Source organism: Anomaloglossus baeobatrachus, chromosome 2 (assembly GCF_048569485.1).
Source record: "Anomaloglossus baeobatrachus isolate aAnoBae1 chromosome 2, aAnoBae1.hap1, whole genome shotgun sequence".
In the NCBI taxonomy this organism is placed as follows: Eukaryota; Metazoa; Chordata; class Amphibia; order Anura; family Aromobatidae; genus Anomaloglossus; species Anomaloglossus baeobatrachus.
In genome coordinates this window covers 307,192,998-307,213,041 of record NC_134354.1, presented here as the reverse complement: position 1 = coordinate 307,213,041, position 20,044 = coordinate 307,192,998, and the positions used below count along the sequence as shown (strand labels likewise).

General features: G+C 45.0%; 1 protein-coding gene across 4 annotated transcripts in view; it reads left to right on the top strand.

The window, feature by feature from the left end:
* The window catches only part of FANCE (FA complementation group E), a 194,545-nt gene that overhangs the window by 77,625 nt on the left and 96,876 nt on the right, over positions 1-20,044 (top strand). The window contains exon 1 of one of the 4 annotated variants that reach the window (XM_075333855.1): positions 9,687-9,865. The exons of the other annotated variants lie outside the window; for them this stretch is intronic. Coding sequence (XP_075189970.1) covers positions 9,810-9,865 — 56 coding nt within the window. The 5' untranslated portion in view covers positions 9,687-9,809. Of the gene's footprint in view, positions 1-9,686; positions 9,866-20,044 lie in introns of those variants that run through there. 4 annotated transcript variants of the gene reach the window in all.

The window sequence follows — 20,044 nt, the reverse complement described above, 5'->3', positions numbered from 1 at the left end:
AGATATGTGAAAAGCTAGAATTAAGGAACCTTGTGACAATCTCGGCACAGCCCACAAGAGCCTTTAAAATGAGGTCACAGAGAAGGGGGGTTACCTAAGGCAAAAGAGAGACTAGCTCCTGGATGGGGTCAGTCAGTACTGGAGGGCATCAGTAAGGGTGATGCTGGCCGATTATACCATCTTCTTCTCTTGGAGTCCCTCCACTCCTTAAATTCAGACGTCACCTCTAGGGCACGAGTTTAGTAAGTTTCACGTTTATACCTTTTATTTTTATATAACTGTCTGTACTATTTGTATTGTTCCCTTTTGTAAATTCTTGTATATTTTTTAAACACTGCCTATTTTCGGATTAAATATATAAAATTTAATAGTTTCTTTCCTCATGCTTTATATACGAATCAAAAAACCCGAAGGGCCTTATGCTATCTGAAACGGGTCCCCAGCTAACCTGAAAAGCTGGGTGGTTTCAGCGTAATTATTATTGCATAGAATTATTAGAATGTTATCATTAAGGGTGCCAAGGTGTGTATGTATGTATATGTGTATATATATATATATATATATATATATATATATATATATATATATATATATATATATTTCATTAGCGGGATTCGGTGATATATACATTTACCCTTGCAGTGAGACCTCCAATATTTGGCATTATTAGCTCAGCAGCCTCATTCTGTTCATTGTCCTGCAGTACCAAAAGTGGCCTGCCGGCAAGAGGGGCGCTAGAGATTAGTCGTGGTTTGTGACAAATTGGCGAACAGCTGCGGGATATCTGAGTGACTCCCCCGGCTGTTCATGACAACGGTGAATAAAATATCCCAAAAACTATTGTAAGATCACACTTTTTTTGCAATTTTTCTGCACTTGGAATTTTTTTGCTGTTTTCCGGTACACTATATGGTAAAACTTATGATTTAATTTAAAACTACAACTCATCCTGCAAAAAAACAAGCCCTTATATGGCAAGATTGACAGAAAAATTAAAAAGTTACGGCTCTCGGAAGAAAGAGCGGAAAAAAAAATCTGGAAAAATGCAAAATGCCCGGGGGCTGAAGGGATTAAAGCATGTAGAAATTTGTACAATTTAAATATACTCACTGTTTTGAAGATTTGGGGTGCCAAACTTGGGGCGATTACTGGCTCCTGGGCTGGGAGGTCAGCAGCTGTGAAGGTATAAAGAAAGTACAGTCATGGCCAAACGTTTTTGAGAATGACCCCAAAATTATATTTTCACATGATCTGTTGCCCTCTGGTTTTTAATTGTTTGTCTGATGTTTATATCACATACAGAAATATAATTGCAATCATGAGTACCAAAAGGTTATATTGACAGAATGAGTTAATGCAGCAAGTCAATATTTGCAGTGTTGACCCTTCTTCTTCAGGACCTCTGCAATTCTCCCTGGCATGCTCTCAATCAACTTCTGGATCAAATCCTGACTGATAGCTGTCCATTCTTGCATAAGCAATGCTTGCATTTTGCCACAATTTGTTGGTTTTTGTTTGTCCACCCGTCTCTTGATGTTTGCCCACAAGTTCTCAATGGGATTAAAATCTGGGGACTTTCCAGGCCATGGACCCAAAATCTCTGTTTTGTTCCATGAGCCATTTAGTGATCACCTTTGCTTTATGGCAAGGTGCTCCATCATGCTGGAAAAGGCATTGTTGGGTGCCAAACTGCTCTTGGACAGTTGGGAGAAGTTGCTCTTGGAGGACATTCTGGTACCATTCTTTGTTCATGGCTGTGTTTTTAGGCAAGACTATGAGTGAGCCGATTCCCTTGGCTGAGAAGCAACCCCACACATGAATCGTTTCAGGATGCTTAACAGTTGGCATGAGACAAGACTGGTGGTAGCGCTCCCCTCTTCTTCTCCTAATAAGCTGTTTTCCAGATGTCCCAAACAATCGAAAAGGGGATTCATCTGAGAAAATGACTTTACCCCAGTCCTCAGCAGTCCACTCCCTGTACCTTTTGCAGAATATCAGTCGGTCCCTGATGTTTTTTCTGGAGAGAAGTGGCTTCTTTGCTGCCCTCCTTGAAACCAGGCCTTGCTCAAGCAGTCTCCGCCTCACAGTACGTGCAGAAGCACTCACACCAGCCTGCTGCCATTGCTGAGCTAGCTCGGCACTGTTGGTAGTCCGATCCCGCAGCTGAAACAGTTTTAAGATACGGTCCTAGTGTTTTCTGGTCCTTCTTGGGGGCCCTGGAGCCTTTTTGGCAACAATGGAAGCTCTCTCCTTGAAGTTCTTGATGATGCGATATATTGTTGACTGAGGTGTAATCTTTGTAGCTGCGATACTCTTCCCTGTTAGGCCATTTTTGTGCAGAGCAATGATGGCTGCACGTGTTTCTTTAGAGATAACCATGGTTAACTGAAGAGAAACAATGATACCAAGCACCAGCCTCCTTTTAAAGTCTCCAGTGGGGTCATTCTTACTTAATCATGACTGATCGCTAGCCCTGTCCTCATCAACACCCACACCTGTGTTAATGGAACAATCACTAAAACAATGTTAGCTGCTCCTTTTAAGGCAGGAATGCAATGATGTTGAAATGTGTTTTGGGGGTTAAAGTTCATTTTCTTAGCCAATATTGACTTTGCAAGTAATTGCTGTTAAGCTGATCACTCTTTATGACATTCTGGAGTATATGCAAATTGCCATTAGAAAAACGTAAGCAGACTTTGTAAAAATTAATATTTGTAGCATTCTCAAAATGTTTGGCCATGACTGTACATTAGAACAAAAAAAAATAAAGCAGTCCATTATAAAAGTACAGTGTGACAAAACTTACATTTGGTCAAAACTCTGGGGTGTTCATGCACTTCTGAGACAATTTGGATGCTCCTTGGTATATATACTTCAATATATCTTTGTTTTCCTACTTTCTGGGCATGCTCAGTACTGGAAACCGGATCCTGCAAATCAGATGCGGTGAATTGCGGTACAAAACGGATCCGGCGCTCATTGAAAAGCATTGCAGAGCGCGCCGCAATGTACCAGATCCGGTGAGATGCAGTATTTTATCTTTATACAAAAACGCAACATGTTGCGTTTTTGTATCAAGATAAAATACCGCAAATTACCGGATCCGGACAGTAACGCATGCAAACGCATCTTACCGCAAGTCCATTGAAAATGCATTGAGCACACAACGGATCCGATAAGATGCGTTGATAGTATTTTTGCCGTTAGGCAAAAAAACGCTGATGTGAGTGAAACCAACCTTATGCACTCAGCCTCCATGGCCAGTATGCACGCTCACCACGCAAGGCTCTATTGATGAACAGAAAGCCTTTTCAAGAGAGGTTTAAGTTTGTTCTACATTTAGGCAAGTCTGTGAAATAGTGCGAAAATATAGATGATGATGCCAAAGATATAGAAGATGATGCCAAAATTGAACTCTCTGGATGCCATAATACACCATGTTTGGAGGCCAAAAGGCACTGCATATCACCCCAAAGATACCATATAACAGGGAAGTTTGGAGGTGGGAACATCACGGTATGAGGTCGTTTTAAATCATACGGCACTGACAAACTTCATGGTGGCTCAGTGGTTAGCACTGCAGTCTTGCAGCGCTGGGGTCCTGGGTTCAATTCCAACCAAGGACACCATCTGCAAGGAGTTTGCATGTTTACCCTGTGTTTGTGTGGATTTCCTCCGGTTACTCCGGTTTCCTCCCACACTCCAAAAACATACAGTTAGGGACCACTAGTCAACCAGGTGGGAGGGGCAGATAGTGGACAGTCAGACAGAGGACACAGTCGAGTTTTAGTAGAGGAGTGAAAGTGAGCAGACGGACTGACCGGAGTGAACAGTGATCTGAGGGCCCAGGCGGTTAGTTGCCGGTGGAGTACTCCCGGAACTACGCACCAACGGGGTACAGAATCCTAGGTCAGGCTGCAGGCAGACCTGAAAAATCTGCACAGTGAGAGGGCCATCAAGGACCTCACTGACCTTGAAGTTCGGGACTCGGTAGCAAAGGGAGAACCGGGGACAGGACCAGAGACTCCAACCCCACAGGGTTCATGCTACCGTCATACTGACTGCTGAAGAAGACAACCAGGAGGGGACCCCCAGCCGCTCTATGCCACGGGGACCCACCAACCAAAGACAGGTGCGAGGGAAAGAAGCCACAAGGTCACTAAACCGGCACTGGGACTAAGGGGACCTGCGGTTAAGACCAGCCAGCCTCGGGTGACCAGTTACCACCAGAAAGTGAGTAAAGAACCAGTTGCACTGAAACCCTTGTGTGGCCTACCTTCTTCCGACACCCATCACATCACCTACCCTCTGGGGCCCGGCCCTGCTTGCGGAGGGCCTAACATCCAGGTTGCCACCAGCACCAGTAGTGAATATTGTGCAGCGGCTGCTCCATCCCTATAGCCGCAACACCGCAAGTGGTGTCACGAATAAACTTTATTCAACAATCCCTTGTAAATATCCCGTTTCTCAAAAAGCACCCAGAGCACAGTACTGGGCAACGGCCACCAAAGTAACATTCCCCATTTATACACTGCCCGGGACAGAGTACCCCATAACCCTGGGTGACATAGAAACAAGGATGTATATTTCAGCAAGACGTTGATCCCAAACACACAGCCAAGGAAACTCTCAATTGCTTTCAGAGAACGAAAATAAAGCTGCTAGAATAACCAAGCCAATAGAATATTTATGGAAGGAACTAAAGTTCAGCATTCATAGAAGGAGCCCAAATAACCTTCAGGATTTGAGCAGTCTTTTTGGGGATGAATGGGCCAAAGTCACACCTGAGCAATGCATGCGACCAGTTTCTCCATATAGGAGGTATCTTAAAGCTGTCATCACCAGCAAAGGCTTTTGTACAAAGTATGAGATAAGTTTTAGTAAGCATGTTCGATGCTTATTCCCTGTGTCAGTTCTCATTATTACACATTGTTACATTTATGGACATCTACGGTTTGATTTGTTTGCTCGTGTGGATTGGATGGGTTGTTACTGACATCTGGTGAGAAATTCATGTCAATAGCACCTTTAGAAATATATTTACTTAAGTATTAAAAGGCATCAATTTCCTATTTCACCTGCTGGATAGTTATTTTTTAACCCCTTCACGACCCTGGACGGATCTATCCGTCAAGGATCGTGTCCCGTTAAGCCCCGCCCCCTGCCGCGGGCAGGCGGCGTGGATCGGCACACATATCAGCTGTTTTCAACAGCTGACATGTGTGCCTGCTAGCCGCGGGTGGAATCGCTTCCACCCGCGGCCATTAACCCCTTAAATCTTGCTGCCAAAGTCTGGCAGCAAGATTTAAATGCGCGCGGCCATGTTTGTTACTCACCGCCGCCCCCACCGGAAGTCACGTGTGTTATCACGTGACTATCGGTGGTTGCCATCGTAGCACAGGGTCATGTGATGACGCCTGCTGCTACGATGTTTCACTTTCATTTTCCCTCGGCCGAGAGCAGAGGGAAAACCAAAGTGACTGAATCTGCTGATTACAGAGGTATAGCTGTGATCAGCAGATAGCGATCAGCAATCGGATTGCTGATCGCTATAGCCCCCTAGGGGGACTAGTAAAATAAAAAAAAAAAGTAAAAAAAAAAGTTTTAAAAAATAAAAAAAAAACAAAAAAACCTAAAAGTTCAAATCACCCCCCTTTCCCCCCATTGACAATTAAAGGGTTAAAAAATAAATAAATATACACATATTTGGTATCGCCGCGTTCAGAAATGCCCGATCTATCAAAATATAAAATCAATTAATCTGATTGGTAAACGGCGTAGTCGCAAAAAAATTCCAAACGCCAAAATTACGTTTTTTGGTCGCCGCAAGTTTTACGCAAAATGCAATAACAGGCGATCAAAACGTAGCATCTGCGCAAAAATGGTACCATTATAAACGTCAGCTCGAGACGCAAAAAATAAGCCATCACTGAGCCATAGATCCTTAAAAATAAGAACGCTACGTGTGTCGGAAAATGGCGCAAAACGTGCGCCACTTTTATTGGACAAACTTGTGAATTTTTTTTAACCCCTTAGATACAAGTAAACCTATACATGTTTGGTGTCTACAAACTCGCACCGACCTGAGGCATCACATAGATACCTCAGTTTTACCATATAGTGAACACAGTGAATAAAATATCCCAAAAACTATTGTACGATCACACTTTTTTTGCAATTTTTCCGCACTTGGAATTTTTTTGCCGTTTTCCAGTACACTATATGGTAAAACTTATGGTTTCATTTAAAAGTACAACTCGTCCCGCAAAAAACAAGCCCTCATATGGCAAGATTGATGGAAAAATAAAAATATTACGCCTCTCAGAAGAAGGGGAGCAAAAAACAAAAACGCAAAAACGGAAAGTGCCCGGGGGCTGAAGGGGTTAAAAGGAGCCTGTCACGTTCAAAAACCTAGACCTGCAGATGTAGTGGTAATCTGAAACTGAACAGCATTTAAATCATGCTTGAATGCATTACTGTAGTGGCTGCCTGGAGAAAATGAAATTATATTCTATAGTCATCATGACGATGTAGGGAGCTGTTACAGTCATTGCTCACTATACTGTAATCACGCCTGGAACAAGATCAATCTACTCAGTACTGTATGTGTCCAGCCTGTGTGTATAAATCAGGCTGTCACTCAAAGTGCTGGAGAGTGATTGCCGCACGTTCACTTTGTACTGTGCCGCCGTAATGACTGGAAGTGAGCAGCTGTATAAAGAATAAAACTTCATTTTCTCCCTGTCATCACTACTCCAGTAAGAGGACTAAATGGGATTTAAATACTATTTACCTGAAGAGTATCCTGATATCTGCAGAAAAATAGCATTTTGGGGTATGACATTTTCTTTTTAAAAATGTATGCACTATCTTTTGTATAATGAATAAAAGAAAGCCAACAAATATAGTACTTGGACAACATCAATAAATAACTTTGTTTAAGAAGTCTTGTTTATTAGTTGAAAAAAATCTTTAAAAACATATTCAAACAACACCGACATTAGACAATACAAAAGTGGAGGTGTGAGCATCACACCCCAATGATGATGGAATATCAGTTATTTACAAATGTATAACAGACTGCATCAAATTTAATATATAAAGCTGTATGTGTGTGTGTGTATGTCCGGGATTGGCATCTGCATCGTCGCAGCTACAGCCACAAAATTTTGCACACACACGTCTGGACCCCGAGAGCGTCATAGGCTATGTTGTAAGGCGAAATGTTAACCCCGCGCGTTCCAATTTACCAATCAATTTTGCCCCTATCTACATAATGGGGAAAAAGTGAAACGAAAAGTGTATCCACACCGTCGCATTTACAATCACAAAATTTTGCACAGACACCTCATGTGACCCACGGAACGTCGTAGACTATGTTTGACAGGAAAATTTAACCACACGCTTTACAGTTACTCTCCAAAAAACATGCCTCCGTTAAAGTAAATGGAGCCTGGAACTACAGGTTATTAGTAGGAGCTGTGATTGGTTGCTATAGGAACAGAAGACATTCATAGTATAAGAAGCTTATATGTGAGGTAATAAGATGTCGGTGGGGAGACTGATAGACAGACAGAGAGACAGACAGACAGGGAAAGAGACCGAGAGATAGAGACAGACCTGGAAAGAGACAGACGGAGCACATTACTTGACCAATTTAGCTAATTCTGTGTGGAATATCTGTGGTGATGAAATATATGTTGTGAAATGCTTCTATTAGCTTAGTTTTTGCCTTTTAATAATTACATTTCTATGTATTTGTTTTGTGGTTTTTGTGTGCAGAATACATTTTTGTTAATACATTCTATTTTGTTAACAACAGTTATTAACCTGGGCGAAGCCGGGTAGTACAGCTAGTACCATATAAATCAGAAAGATGTGATTTTCCTAATATTGTTTTTTTTATAGTGTGTACCGTATTTTTCGCTTTATAAGACGCACCTGATTATAAGACGCACCCCCAAATTTGGTGAAGGAAAAGAGAATTTTTTTTAATGTTAAATGGGGTCCATCTTATAATGCCAGTGTCCGTCTAACAAATCATATAGGCTATATGTCCCTCATAGCCCCCCATCCTAAAATTAGTCCCTCTTAATCTGGATATGGCCCCCTTATATTGAATATAGCCCCGTGTGCTGGGACACGTCCCCCAGTGATGCCACATGTTGCCCAGTGATGACACACATCCCCTGTTGCTGGCACATGTCCCCTATATATGGCACATGTCCCCCTGTGCTGCCCATGGCCCCCTATGGATTACACATGTTCCCCTGTGCTGCCCATGGTCCCCTATGGATTGCACACGTCCCCCTGTGCTGCCCATGGCCCCTATAGATGGCACACCTCCCCTGTGTTAGATATGACCCCCATGTGTGCTGCACATGGCCCCTATAGATGGCACACCTCCCGTTTTAGATATGGCCCCCATGTATGCTGCCCATGGTCACTATAGATGGCACACCTCCCCTGTGTTAGATATGGCCCCCATGCTGCTGCCCATAGTAAAATAAAACACTCTTTCCTTACCTTCTCAGCGCTGTCCCTCCTCGTGTCTCCCTCCGTGCTGCTGCTCCTCCTCCACTTCCTGGTTCTCTGTGCCGGTCATTTGATCAGCACAGCAGAGTGAATTCATCTCTGCGTGCCTGATCACAGCGGCAGCAAAGACACCAGGACATCAGCGCTGGAGGTAAGTAAAGCTTTTTTTATTTTACTATGGGCAGCAGTATAGGGGCCATATCTAACACAGGGGGGATTATGTGCCATCAAAGGGAGGCGCAGGCACATATAAAATGCACCGCTGCCCCAGCCCATCACCGCAATGCGGTTTCAGCACCACGGTGATAGACAGCGGCAGTGCATATTATATGAGCGGGAGCAGGAGATCAAAGGCTCCCTCCTGCAGCTTTCACAAGCTCCCAGCACCGCTCCAGAGCCTGCCCCCACCTCCCCTGGACCCTGCAGTATATTTTTTTATTACCCCCCCCCCGTATATTCGGATTATAAGACGCACCCCCTACTTTCCCCCAAAATTTGGGGGAACAAAAGTGCGTCTTATAAAGCGAAAAATACAGTGTGTGTATGTATATGTATATATATATATATATATATCTATCCTTTTTTATATTATATTTTTTTATGGCCCACAAGTTATTCAGTATATACTGATGCCCCATGCTGCGATTTATTGTTACTTGGTGTTTCCTATTTAAACTAGGGCATTTGTGTATATCTTCTTAGTTCTCTATTTGAGAACAACCGGAGCTGACTATCAAGGTGAGGGTATGCGATCTATGGGAAGATTGGATTGAATGATCACCTGATTAGAACAGCTGAGCGTGGTGTCATGGACTGCCTGATCGGGATGGTGCTATGTGCTGCTGTATGTAGCATGAATGAGGCGTAACTGCTGGGTTGAATGAATGAATCATCTGACTAACGCATCATCATGAAGTCATATGATGGGGAAGTGCTGTGCCATACTAAGCATGTGCGGGCGTCCATCCATGACTGGTGAATTTCCTGCTACCAATCATCCCTGACAAAGCATCTGTGAAACCTGTGATGGGTGAGCATTAACTATGTAAGGTATTATACTTTATTCTTATTATGATTGTTTTGCTACTTTGATGATGTAATTGTAATGCTGCCACCAGGGGGAGCCAGAGCTCTGCAGCAGACGACACTACACAGAGCAATGAGAACCAGGAAGGAAATGCACAGCGTTCTCATGCACTGCCTAATCAGCACAGCTGAGAGGCAGAACTGCAGGGTTTGTGAGGAATATTGAGACAGGCTGGATCAAACACCATATGGGCAGAAGCAGGACCGGAGGAGCGAGCAGAAGAAAAGCCAAAGTCAGGCTAAGGTCAGTACCAGAGGAAGCAACCGAGTGGGGAAATAGGAGGGGGGGACACAGGACAGGAGGGACGACCAGGGGACAGAACACAGACAAGGGCACGGGGGCACAGGAACAGACAGATCAGGATATCACTCACAGGACCAGCAATCACAGGCAAAGCAGAGCTAAGCTTATAGCCGGCGCTGGTTCACTGGAAGTGTCAGCTTTTATGGCATCCAGGGGCCGGAAGTGAGGCCCTAAAGAAGGCTCCGCCCCCTAGCCATGTGTATAGGGAGGCGAATCATGACAGTAATTGGCTGTAGTGACAGTATATAATATGACTACAGGAATGATACTTATGATGTGCAATATTTGTTAATGTGCAATTTTCCCCGTATAATATTATTTGACGTGCAATAGTATCTATATATATTTAGCATTTAAAGAGGACACTTAATTATGTGCACATCTTTTTGATTTATATGGTATTTGATGCAGTCTTTTATACATTTGTAATTATTCCATCATCATTTTGGGGTGTGATGCGCACACATCCACTTTTGTATTGTCTAATGTCTGCGTTGTTTGAATATGTTTTTAAAGATTTTTTCAAGTAATAAACGAGACTTTTTAAACAAAGTTATTTATTGATGTTGACTAAGTACAATATTTGTTGGTTTTCTTAAACGCTCAGTATTTTTTGGTCCTATTTGTAAGTTATATTTGGAAATGCAGAAAATAGGTAATTATTTTGTATAACAAATAACTGAAACCAACTTGGATAAAGAAAAATGATAATTTTAGGCTTCTTCCTATGCCTATTTTCTGTCTTTAATGTCACAGCTTTAATACTTTATGCGGTACATTGGAATTCTTATGTTCATGTGCATTTTTTATGATCATGTGCGGGTTTTTTTTATATTCTGACTGAACAATGAAAAACTTTGTATATATACCGTATTTTTCGCTTTATAAGACGCACCTGATTATAAGACGCACCCCCAAATTTGGTGAAGGAAAAGAGAATTTATTTTTTTTTAATGTTAAATGGCGTCCATCTTGTAATGCCAGTGTCCGTCTAACAAATCATATAGGGTATATGTCCCTCATAGCCCCCCATCCTAAAATTAGCCCCCTTAATCTGGATATGTCCCCCTTATATTGAATATAGCCCCCTTGTGCTGGCACACGCTCCCCTGTGCTGCCTATGGCCCCCTAAAGATTGCACACGTCCCTCTGTGCTGCCTATGGCCCCCTATGGATTGCACATGTTCCGCTGTGCTGCCTATGGCCCCCTATGTATTGAACACGTTCCCCTGTGCTGCCTATGGCCCCCTATGGATTGCACACATTCCCATATGCTGCCTATGGCCCCCTATGGATTTCATACGTTCCCCTGTGCTGCCTATGGCCCCCTATGGATTGCACACGTCCCTCTGTGCTGCCTATGCCCCCCTATGGATTGAACATGTCCCCCTGTGCTGCATATGGCCCCCTATGGATTGCACACATTCCCCTTGCTGCCTATGGCACCCTATGGATTGCACACGTTCCCTGTGCTGCCTATGGACCCTATGGATTGCACACGTCCCTCTGTGCTGCCTATGGCCCCCTATGGATTGCACATGTTCCCCTGTGCTGCCTAAGGCCCCCTATGGATTGAACACGTTCCCCTGTGCTGCCTAAGGCCCCCTATGGATTGAACACGTTCCCCTGTGCTGCCTATGACCCCCTATGGATTGCACACATTCCCCTGTACTGCCTATGGCCCCCTATGGATTGCACACGTTCCCCTGTGCTGACTATGGCCCCCTATGGATTGCATATGTTCCCCTGTGCTGCCTATGGCCCCCTATGGATTGCACACGTTCCCCTGTGTTAGATATCCCCCCCATGCTGCTGCCCATAGTAAAATAAAACACTTTTTCCTTACCTCCTGCAGCGCTGATCTCCCTCCTGTCTCCCTCCGTACATCTGTTCCTCCACTTCCTGGTTCTTGGTGTGGTCATGTGATCGGCACAGCAGAGTGAGATCATCTCTGTGTGCCTGATCACAGTGGAAGCAGGGAGACCGGGGAGAAACGCTGGAGGGGGTAAGTAAAGCTTTTTATTTTAGGATGAGCAGCAGTATGGGGGCCATATTTAACACAGGGGGGCATGTGCCATCACAGGGGGGCGCAGGCTCATATAATATGTACCGCTGCCCCAGCCCGTCACTGCGGTGCGGTTTCAGCACCACGGTAATGGACAGCGGCTGTGCATATTATATGAGCTGGAGCAAGAGATCTAACGCTGCCGCCCGCAGCGTTCACTTGCACCCAGCAGCGCTCCAGAGCTGCCCCACCTCCCCTGGCCCCTGCAGTGTGTATATATATATACACCCCCCCTCCCCCTGTATATTCGGCTTATAAGACGCACCCCCTACTTTCCCCCAAAATTTGGGGTAACAAAAGTGCGTCTTATAAAGCGAAAAATACGGTATGTATATATACAGGTGTATATATGTGGGTATATGTATGTTTGTTTGTTTTAATGTTTTGTTTATTGAAGCAAAAGAAAATAAAAATACATATACATCAGAAATCACAGTCTTAACTTATACAATTACATTTGCATCAGCTGCTTCTCATTTTAACTCTATGACTCTAGTTACTTATGCGTTGTCTAGGCTTTCCAATTAATAAGCTGAACCATCGGGTACTGGGAAAGCCCAAATTAAATTAGTAGCCTGGTTTCTGTATTAAAATGCAACAATTTTTAACAACAAGTATCAAAGGAACAAGAAGTATTTTATCGCATGAAATTCAGTTCCAAGATTAGAGTTAGAGGGATTAAGAGACAATAGGAAAGGGGAGATAGGAGAGGATTTTGGTCTTAGATCCGTTCAGTCCGTGGCAAGAATGGTTAGACAGCTGTCACTCATCTCAATGGAGGGGGGGGAGGGGTGGCTTACATTCCCCTATGCTGCCGTCTGCGAAGTCACTACTGAAAATTGAGGTTTAGACTTATAGGCCTGCCAAGCCTCCCAGACCTGGAGGAAAGAGAGCATATTTTGACGTGAGAGGGCTGAGAGTTCTTCGACGTGGTATAATTGATCGATCTTCAGCAAGAGCTGCGTGAGAGTGGGAATTTTCGTTGTGCGCCACAGTTGGGCTATGAGAAGCTTACAAGCTGAGCTTACAAATGACGCCAGTTTTGAAGAAGCTTTATCTTTAGGCCACATTGGAAAGTTCAGAAGCATTTGTCCAGGTTCCAGAACCCCCTGTTTGCCTGTGAGGTCTAATATTAACTGTGATGCCATCCGCCAGAAGGTCTGGACAATCGGACAAGTCCACCACACATGTAAATAAGTACCCTTGTCCCTCTCGCATCGCCAGCAATGATCTGAGTTGGAAGAGCTCCATGTACTAGACAAGGTGGGGACAATGTACCATCTCGTAATCACTTTAAATGAATTCTCTTGAACTCTCACACAACAAGACGGACCGTGTGAGGCCTTGTAAATTTGGTTTGTTTGTAAATCGGTAAATGTAGTACTCAGGTCCCTCTCCCATCTTAGTATGTATGCTCTCTTTACCACCAGTTTTTTTGTAAGCAGGGTCTGGTACAGATTAGAAAGAATTTTCCTGGGAGCCCGGGTTTGCATGCAAGAAGATTCAAATGCAGTTAAAGGTCTGTCGAGATGAGTATGAGGTAATAATGGCTGAATCACATGTTTTAACTTTGTATGATGAAGAAACGTGAGCTTAGAAAGGCCTGGGTTCATACCCATCTCCTGTTCAGATATCAGAGAGCCGTCCACCAGAAGATCAGCTAGCGGAACATTCACCTTGGTCAGGAATGAGGATTTCGTGGATGCGGCTTGATTTACATCGGCGTCTAATATGTCGGAAACTTGAGTTAAAGGGGAGAGAGGCGGGGCCAATAACTCTCTGTTTTCCTTCCATTTGTGCACGAGAGTTCTTGTGAGCACATTTGTGAAGGATCTTTTATCCCTCTGGGTAGCAGGGAAAAGTAGCATAGCTCGCAGGGGTGTGGGGTCTAGGTATTCTTCTATAGATATCCACAATTTAGTCGGAGGGCGTCTGATCCAGTCTATCGTTCTAGAAAGAACGGCGGCATTATAATATAACGATATATTGGGTAATCCCATGCCCCCCCTATCCCTTGGGAGACTCAGTGTTTGAAAGTTGATTCTCGGTTTATGTTTGTACCAGACATAGTTGGAGATTAAAGAGTTACATTGAGAGAGAAAAGATGTGGGAATTGGTATGGGTAGCATTTGAAAAAGGTAAATAAACTTTGGAAGTATAATGCTTTTAATTAAATTTTTCCGACCTATCCACGAAAGGAAGGGAGCCTTCCATGAGGCTATATGTGCGGTAAGTGTAGGAAGAAGGGGCTTGTAATTGAGATCAAATAGGGATTTGAAGGTTTTCCCCAACTTAATGCCTAAGTATGTTATGTGACTATTTGGCCACCTAAAGGGGAACGTGTTTTGGCGAGATTTAGTAACTTTGCTGGCGATATTAATGCTTAATGCTTCTGATTTTGATAGGTTAATTTTGAAGTTAGACCAACGGCCATACTCCTCTAATAATTTCATAAAGGCAGGGAAACCCCTCTCCGGTCTGGACATTACCACCAACAAATCGTCAGCAAAGGCGGCAGACTTGTGGTGAACTCCCTGTAAATTGAACCCCTCAATGTCCCGGTCCTGTTGAATGGAGGCTAGCAATGGCTCCATGACCAAGACAAAGAGTAGGGGGGATAAGGGGCAACCCTGCCTTGTGCCATTTTTAATGTCAAGAGGGTTGGTGAGGGTATTATTTATTTTAATCCTGGCCGTGGGGGATGTGTACATCTGAAGGATTGCGCGTATGGTATCTGGGGGAAAGTGGAAGGCCTCCAACGTCCCCTGCAAGAAGGTCCAGTCCACCCTGTCAAACGCCTTCTCGGCGTCCGTTCCCAGCAGCACTAGAGGCAGCTTATGGATCCTGGCGTATTGCATTAGGTTTATTACTCTCAGTGCGTTATCCTTCCCCTCTCTACCTCTGACAAAACCTGATTGTTCTGGGGAGATGAGATCCGGGAGAATATCTGCCACTCGGTTGGCTATTAAACTAGCATATATCGTAAGGTCCACATTCAAGAGTGAGATGGGCCTATAGTTTCCACAGCACTCTGGGTCTTTCCCTTCTTTGTGTATTAATGATATGTGTGCCTCTAGTGCTTGTTTGGGTATAGGGTCGCCAAGTAGAAGAGCGTTGCATGAAGCTAAGAGATGATCCCCCAAAATATCAAAGAATTTCTTATAATAGATAATGGGAAGGCCATCTGGACCTGGAGCCTTCCCCACGGGGCTCCTGGACAGGGTGGACTGAACCTCCGCCCGGGAGAACGGTTTTCCTAAGGACGCCTGTTGTGTTTTAGAGAGTTTCGGGAGATTTAATTTAGTTAAGTAGTTTTGTATATCACATTTCCTCTTGTCTCTCTCCAATGCCGACTCTTCCGGTCGGATTTGGTATAGGTTTTTATAAAAGCGAAGGAATTCATCCGAGATTTGAGAATAGTCTTGCGTACGGTGACCCTGTGAGGTTTTAATTGCATGTATGAACGTACGAGCCTGTCTTTTTTTTATCATGGACATCATAAGTTTAGAAGCCCTGTCCCCATGGAGGAACAAACGATTCCTCCAACTGAGATAGAACTTAGCCGACTGTTTATTGAGTATATCTCTCAGTTCAATGCACTTCGCAGTCAGCTGTTCTAATGTCTGTTGGGAAAGGGACTTCTTATGCTGGGCCTCCAACGTGGCTATCTCAGCATACAGAGTCTGCAAGAACAAATTCCTCTGCTTGTTGAGATGTGAGGAGATGGAAATCAGTTCTCCCCTAATGACCGACTTATGCGCTTCCCACAACAACGGGGCCGCAATATCTGGTGCCTTGTTCTCTGCAAAATAATTACGGAGACATTCAGATATGCGTTTCTTATTTTCTTCCGAGGAGAGAATTGACTCATTCAATCTCCACGTACGATGTAGCCAATACGGCCTCAGAAGTGAGAAACTAGCTGCAACATAAGCATGGTCAGAGTAGGGTGTTGACTGGATCTCTGAATCGTTGACATTGGGTAATAGGTGTCTAGGTAGAAAAATGTAGTCTAGTCTGTGGTATGATTTATGAGGATTAGAGAAGAATGTGAAGTCTTTTGCTGTGGGATGTTGATAGCGCCAGATGTCTATTAGAGAGAGGGATTGGAGAGAGCATTTAATCCGAGATAGGTCCTTTAAAGAGAGGTGACTTTTTTTTGCAGTAGAGTCTAATTTGGGCTCCATAGCCACATTAAAGTCACCGCACAATATTGGAGTACCTTCTGAAAAATTGCGGAATTTTTTGAGCGTGGACAACAACCATCGAATCTGTCTGACATTTGGGCATATACATTCCCTAGGGTTACCATAGAGCCCGCTAACATGCCTTTGACGAAAATATATCGACCCTCAGGGTCAGTAGCGACATCTTGAGCTAAAAAGGGTATATCCTTAGCGAGTGCTATGGAAACCCCTCTAGAGCCTTTGCGTGTGGAAGGGGCGTGAAACCAAGTGTTGTAGTGAGCTTTGGTAAAGCTTGGGATTTTGCCTTCACGAAAATGCGTTTCTTGGAAGAATATCATATCGGCATGTCTCTTTTTTAGCCTATGCAAGGTCTGTGACCTTTGTACAGGGGAGTTTAGTCCATGTGCATTAAGGCTTATTACCGTAAATACCTTATGATGTGATGCCATGTTGGTACAAACGGGAGGACAATCTGTTCTTTTCCCATCGGGATGAATGGACCGGACCTATGACCAATGAGAGAGAGAAGAAGACAGAGAGACTGGGGAATAGAGAAAGGTTTAAAGAAGAAGAACAAGGTATTAGTATCAACATTTTCAACTATTTGAAATTCAAACAAAGGAGAGTGTGCCTCAAGAGGGAGCAAAAAGTGCAAAACCCCTGTGAAAACTTCATATTTTAGGCTAGCATAAACCGTTATATATATCAGGAGACCCAATCAGGAGACCCCTTAAAGGGGGCTCGCCTTCAAAGTTCATCTGCAGTTTCTTCGCCGCTTTGCGCCGGGATCTGTGGGTCTTTGGGGTGAGGCTATGCCATGGAGCCGGATCTGGAAGCATTTGTAGTGTAGCCGCCGAACGATGAATTTCCAGCTCCGGATATTTATCCAATGTGATCCCCAAATCTTCACAAATCTTTCTTATGTCTGCAGAGGTTTTGGCTTGGTAGTGCTTTCCATTAGCAGTTATGGCAATGCCGAACGGAAATAACCAGCGGTACGGAAACTGGCGTTGGCGTAACATCATTGTGAAGGGTTGTAGTAGCCTTCTTTTGGTCAGGGTGGAGGAAGCGAGGTCCTGAAAAATCATAATATTAGAGCCTTCATGACTTATAGAATCCGCTTCTCTGGCTTTTTTAAGAATAAGTTCTTTAACTCGATAATCCAGGAAGCGGCATATGACATCCCTTGGTGGTTCCCCTTGTTTAGGTCGGGGTCTCAGAGATCTATGGGCTCTTATCAGTTCCAATGTTGGAGCAGGGTCAGAATCCATCAAATCAGAAAAGATGCCCTGTAGGGTCGGGATCAAAGCCTCATTTGCTACCTTTCTCTATTCACCTATTCGCCTTTCTATTCTCTATTCGCCTTTCTCTATTTTCATGGTCTTCCAGAATGGTATGAATTTGATTGATATTATCCTCCTGTTGGCGAAGACAGGAGATGACAGTGTTGGAGGTGGAGGTTATTGTGGCTTGGGCCGCTTTGAGGGATTCCACCCTGTGTCCAATTTGGCCAATTTCTTGTTTGATATCTGAAAGCTCCTTTGCTACCGGTTCCAACGCATTTTTAAGGATCCGTTTTATAAAAGATCTTGAGATGGGGAGACTCTTGCTATTATCCGCATCTTCAATGTCACTGTCCTCATCTTCCATATCTTGTATGTCATTAGTAGACGTACTTTGAGGGCTGCCTGCTTTGGTGTCAGCTGAATGAAGGTGTTTTTTAAGAAATTTATCAACATCAGCCTGGGTGGTAGACTTGACTGGTCTGGGCAAAGAGCTGGCCCGTGCGTTGCCGATTTTGACCATGTTAAAGTCAGACATATATGATTTTATGCTTGAAAGAATGTATAGTATGGGTTAGGTCACTCCGCTCCCTCCAGATAGCACAGATTTTAGAACATTATATTCCCTCAAAGAGGTGGAAATAGGCGAGGAGAGAAAGACTTTATGTTGGCGGTACGACTATGTGGCCTCTCTCTATATCATCTTCCTCAAAAGGCCATTCCTGTAGCCTCAGTGCCCGTGCTGGTGTATGGGGCCGGTATTTGAGAAATTTTCCTGCCGCCAGCTAGCCCGCCACTCAATGAAAGTCCAGATCTGGGCCGATAGGGTTCCCTGCAGTGTGTGGAGTGGGGGGAGGGGTGGGGTGCAGAGTAACCCCCTATGACTCCTGATGCCTCTTTGCAGGTTAGGAAAGAGGTCCCCTTCAGCCGGGTCCCTTCCTCTATCCTCACCCTCCACCAGGCTGACCCCCAGCACAGGGGAATGCTTCCCGGCACCTCGCACTCAGCACCAGTCTCTGGCCTCTTAGCTCCCTCAGCAGTAACCCCCAGCAGCGTGTCCTGACACTGAGCTGCGCGGGCAATCTGTGTAGGGGAGCGCAGGACGCCGGCTGCACGCGGCAGGGCCCGGTCGGAACCTCAGGACGGGTTCAGGGCCTCTGTACGGGGGAGCTGCCGACACGCAGACGGATAGAAGGAGAAGACTCGCTCACCGCCCGTTCTTCTCCCTGTGTCCTGCCGAGGCTCCCGAGACTCCACACCCGGCCGTCGCGAGAACTCCCGCCGCGTCTTTGTGACTCCACGCGGCCTCTCAGGGAACCCGGCAGCCTGCAGTATCCACGGTCAGATCCCCTCGTCCACCCGGCTGGTGAGTGGTAAGTATCGGGACTCCGGAGCCCAGCTGATCTTCCGATTAGCCCCGAGGGCTTCGGGGCCGCAACGCCGCCTGCAGTCTTCACGGAGCTCACTCAAGATGGCGGCCGCTCTCCACCCACAGCCGTCCGGGACGTCAGGAAAGCCGGGTCCGGGCCGAGGGGAAGGGTGAGGGACGCCTTATCTCTTCTTCTCAATCTGCGCCCCCTGAGCCCCCGGTTATCTCCCGATGTCTTCTAGCGGGTGTCCGCAGCTCTCCGGGTCCGCACCACTTGGGCCTCGTCACCCCCGTTGCCCTCACCAGCCACAAGGTTGGAGGGTCCCCAGAAGGTGTCCCGCAGAGTGTAGCGGCCAAATAGGGGTCTCTCCTCTCTCGGGGTGTCCCCAGGACCTGGAAGAGGGGGCTAGACGTGGATATTGTCCGCCAGGGAGCTGGATGGTTGTAGATTTTCAGGAGCTCCCACATCCACGTCTGCCTCTGACAGCGGCCATTTTGGACTCCATGTGGGTATATGTATGTATATATAATTTTATTATTATTATTTATTATTATAGCGCCATTAATTCCATGGCGCTTTACATGTCAAAAGGGTATACATAAAAACTAGTACAGCAATCATAACAGTAGAAAACTGACTGGTATAGGAGGAGAGAGGACCCTGCCCGCGAGGGCTCCCAGTCTACAGGGAATGGGTGATGGTACAATAGGTGAGGACAGAGCTGGTTGCGCAGTGGTGTACTGGACTGAGGGTTACAGCAGGTTGTAGGCTTGTCAGAAGAGGTGGGTCTTCAGGTTCAGCTTGAAGCTTTCCACGGTAGGAGAGAGTCTTGTATGCTGGGGTAGAGCGTTCCAGAGTATGGCGGAGGCACGGGAGAAATCTTGTATGCAATATATATAATATATGCATTTTGCCTATTCTAATAATTGATAAATATGCTCTATAAAAAAAACAAAGTAAAAGAAAGGTTCTTTTTTAGCGTGTTTTAGGATAGAGAATTGGGAAACCTTCAGAAGGAACCTGAATACCTACTTTTTACAAGCCAACAGCCTGCAGTAACCCTGTCTACTATAGCAATTTCACGACCAACTCTGCCCCCACCTACTGTATCCTCACTCATCCCCTGTGGACTGTAAGCCCTCTTGGGCAGGGTCCCCTCCTCCTGTATCAGTGTGTGTTTTGTATTGTTTATGATTATTGTACTTGTTTTATTA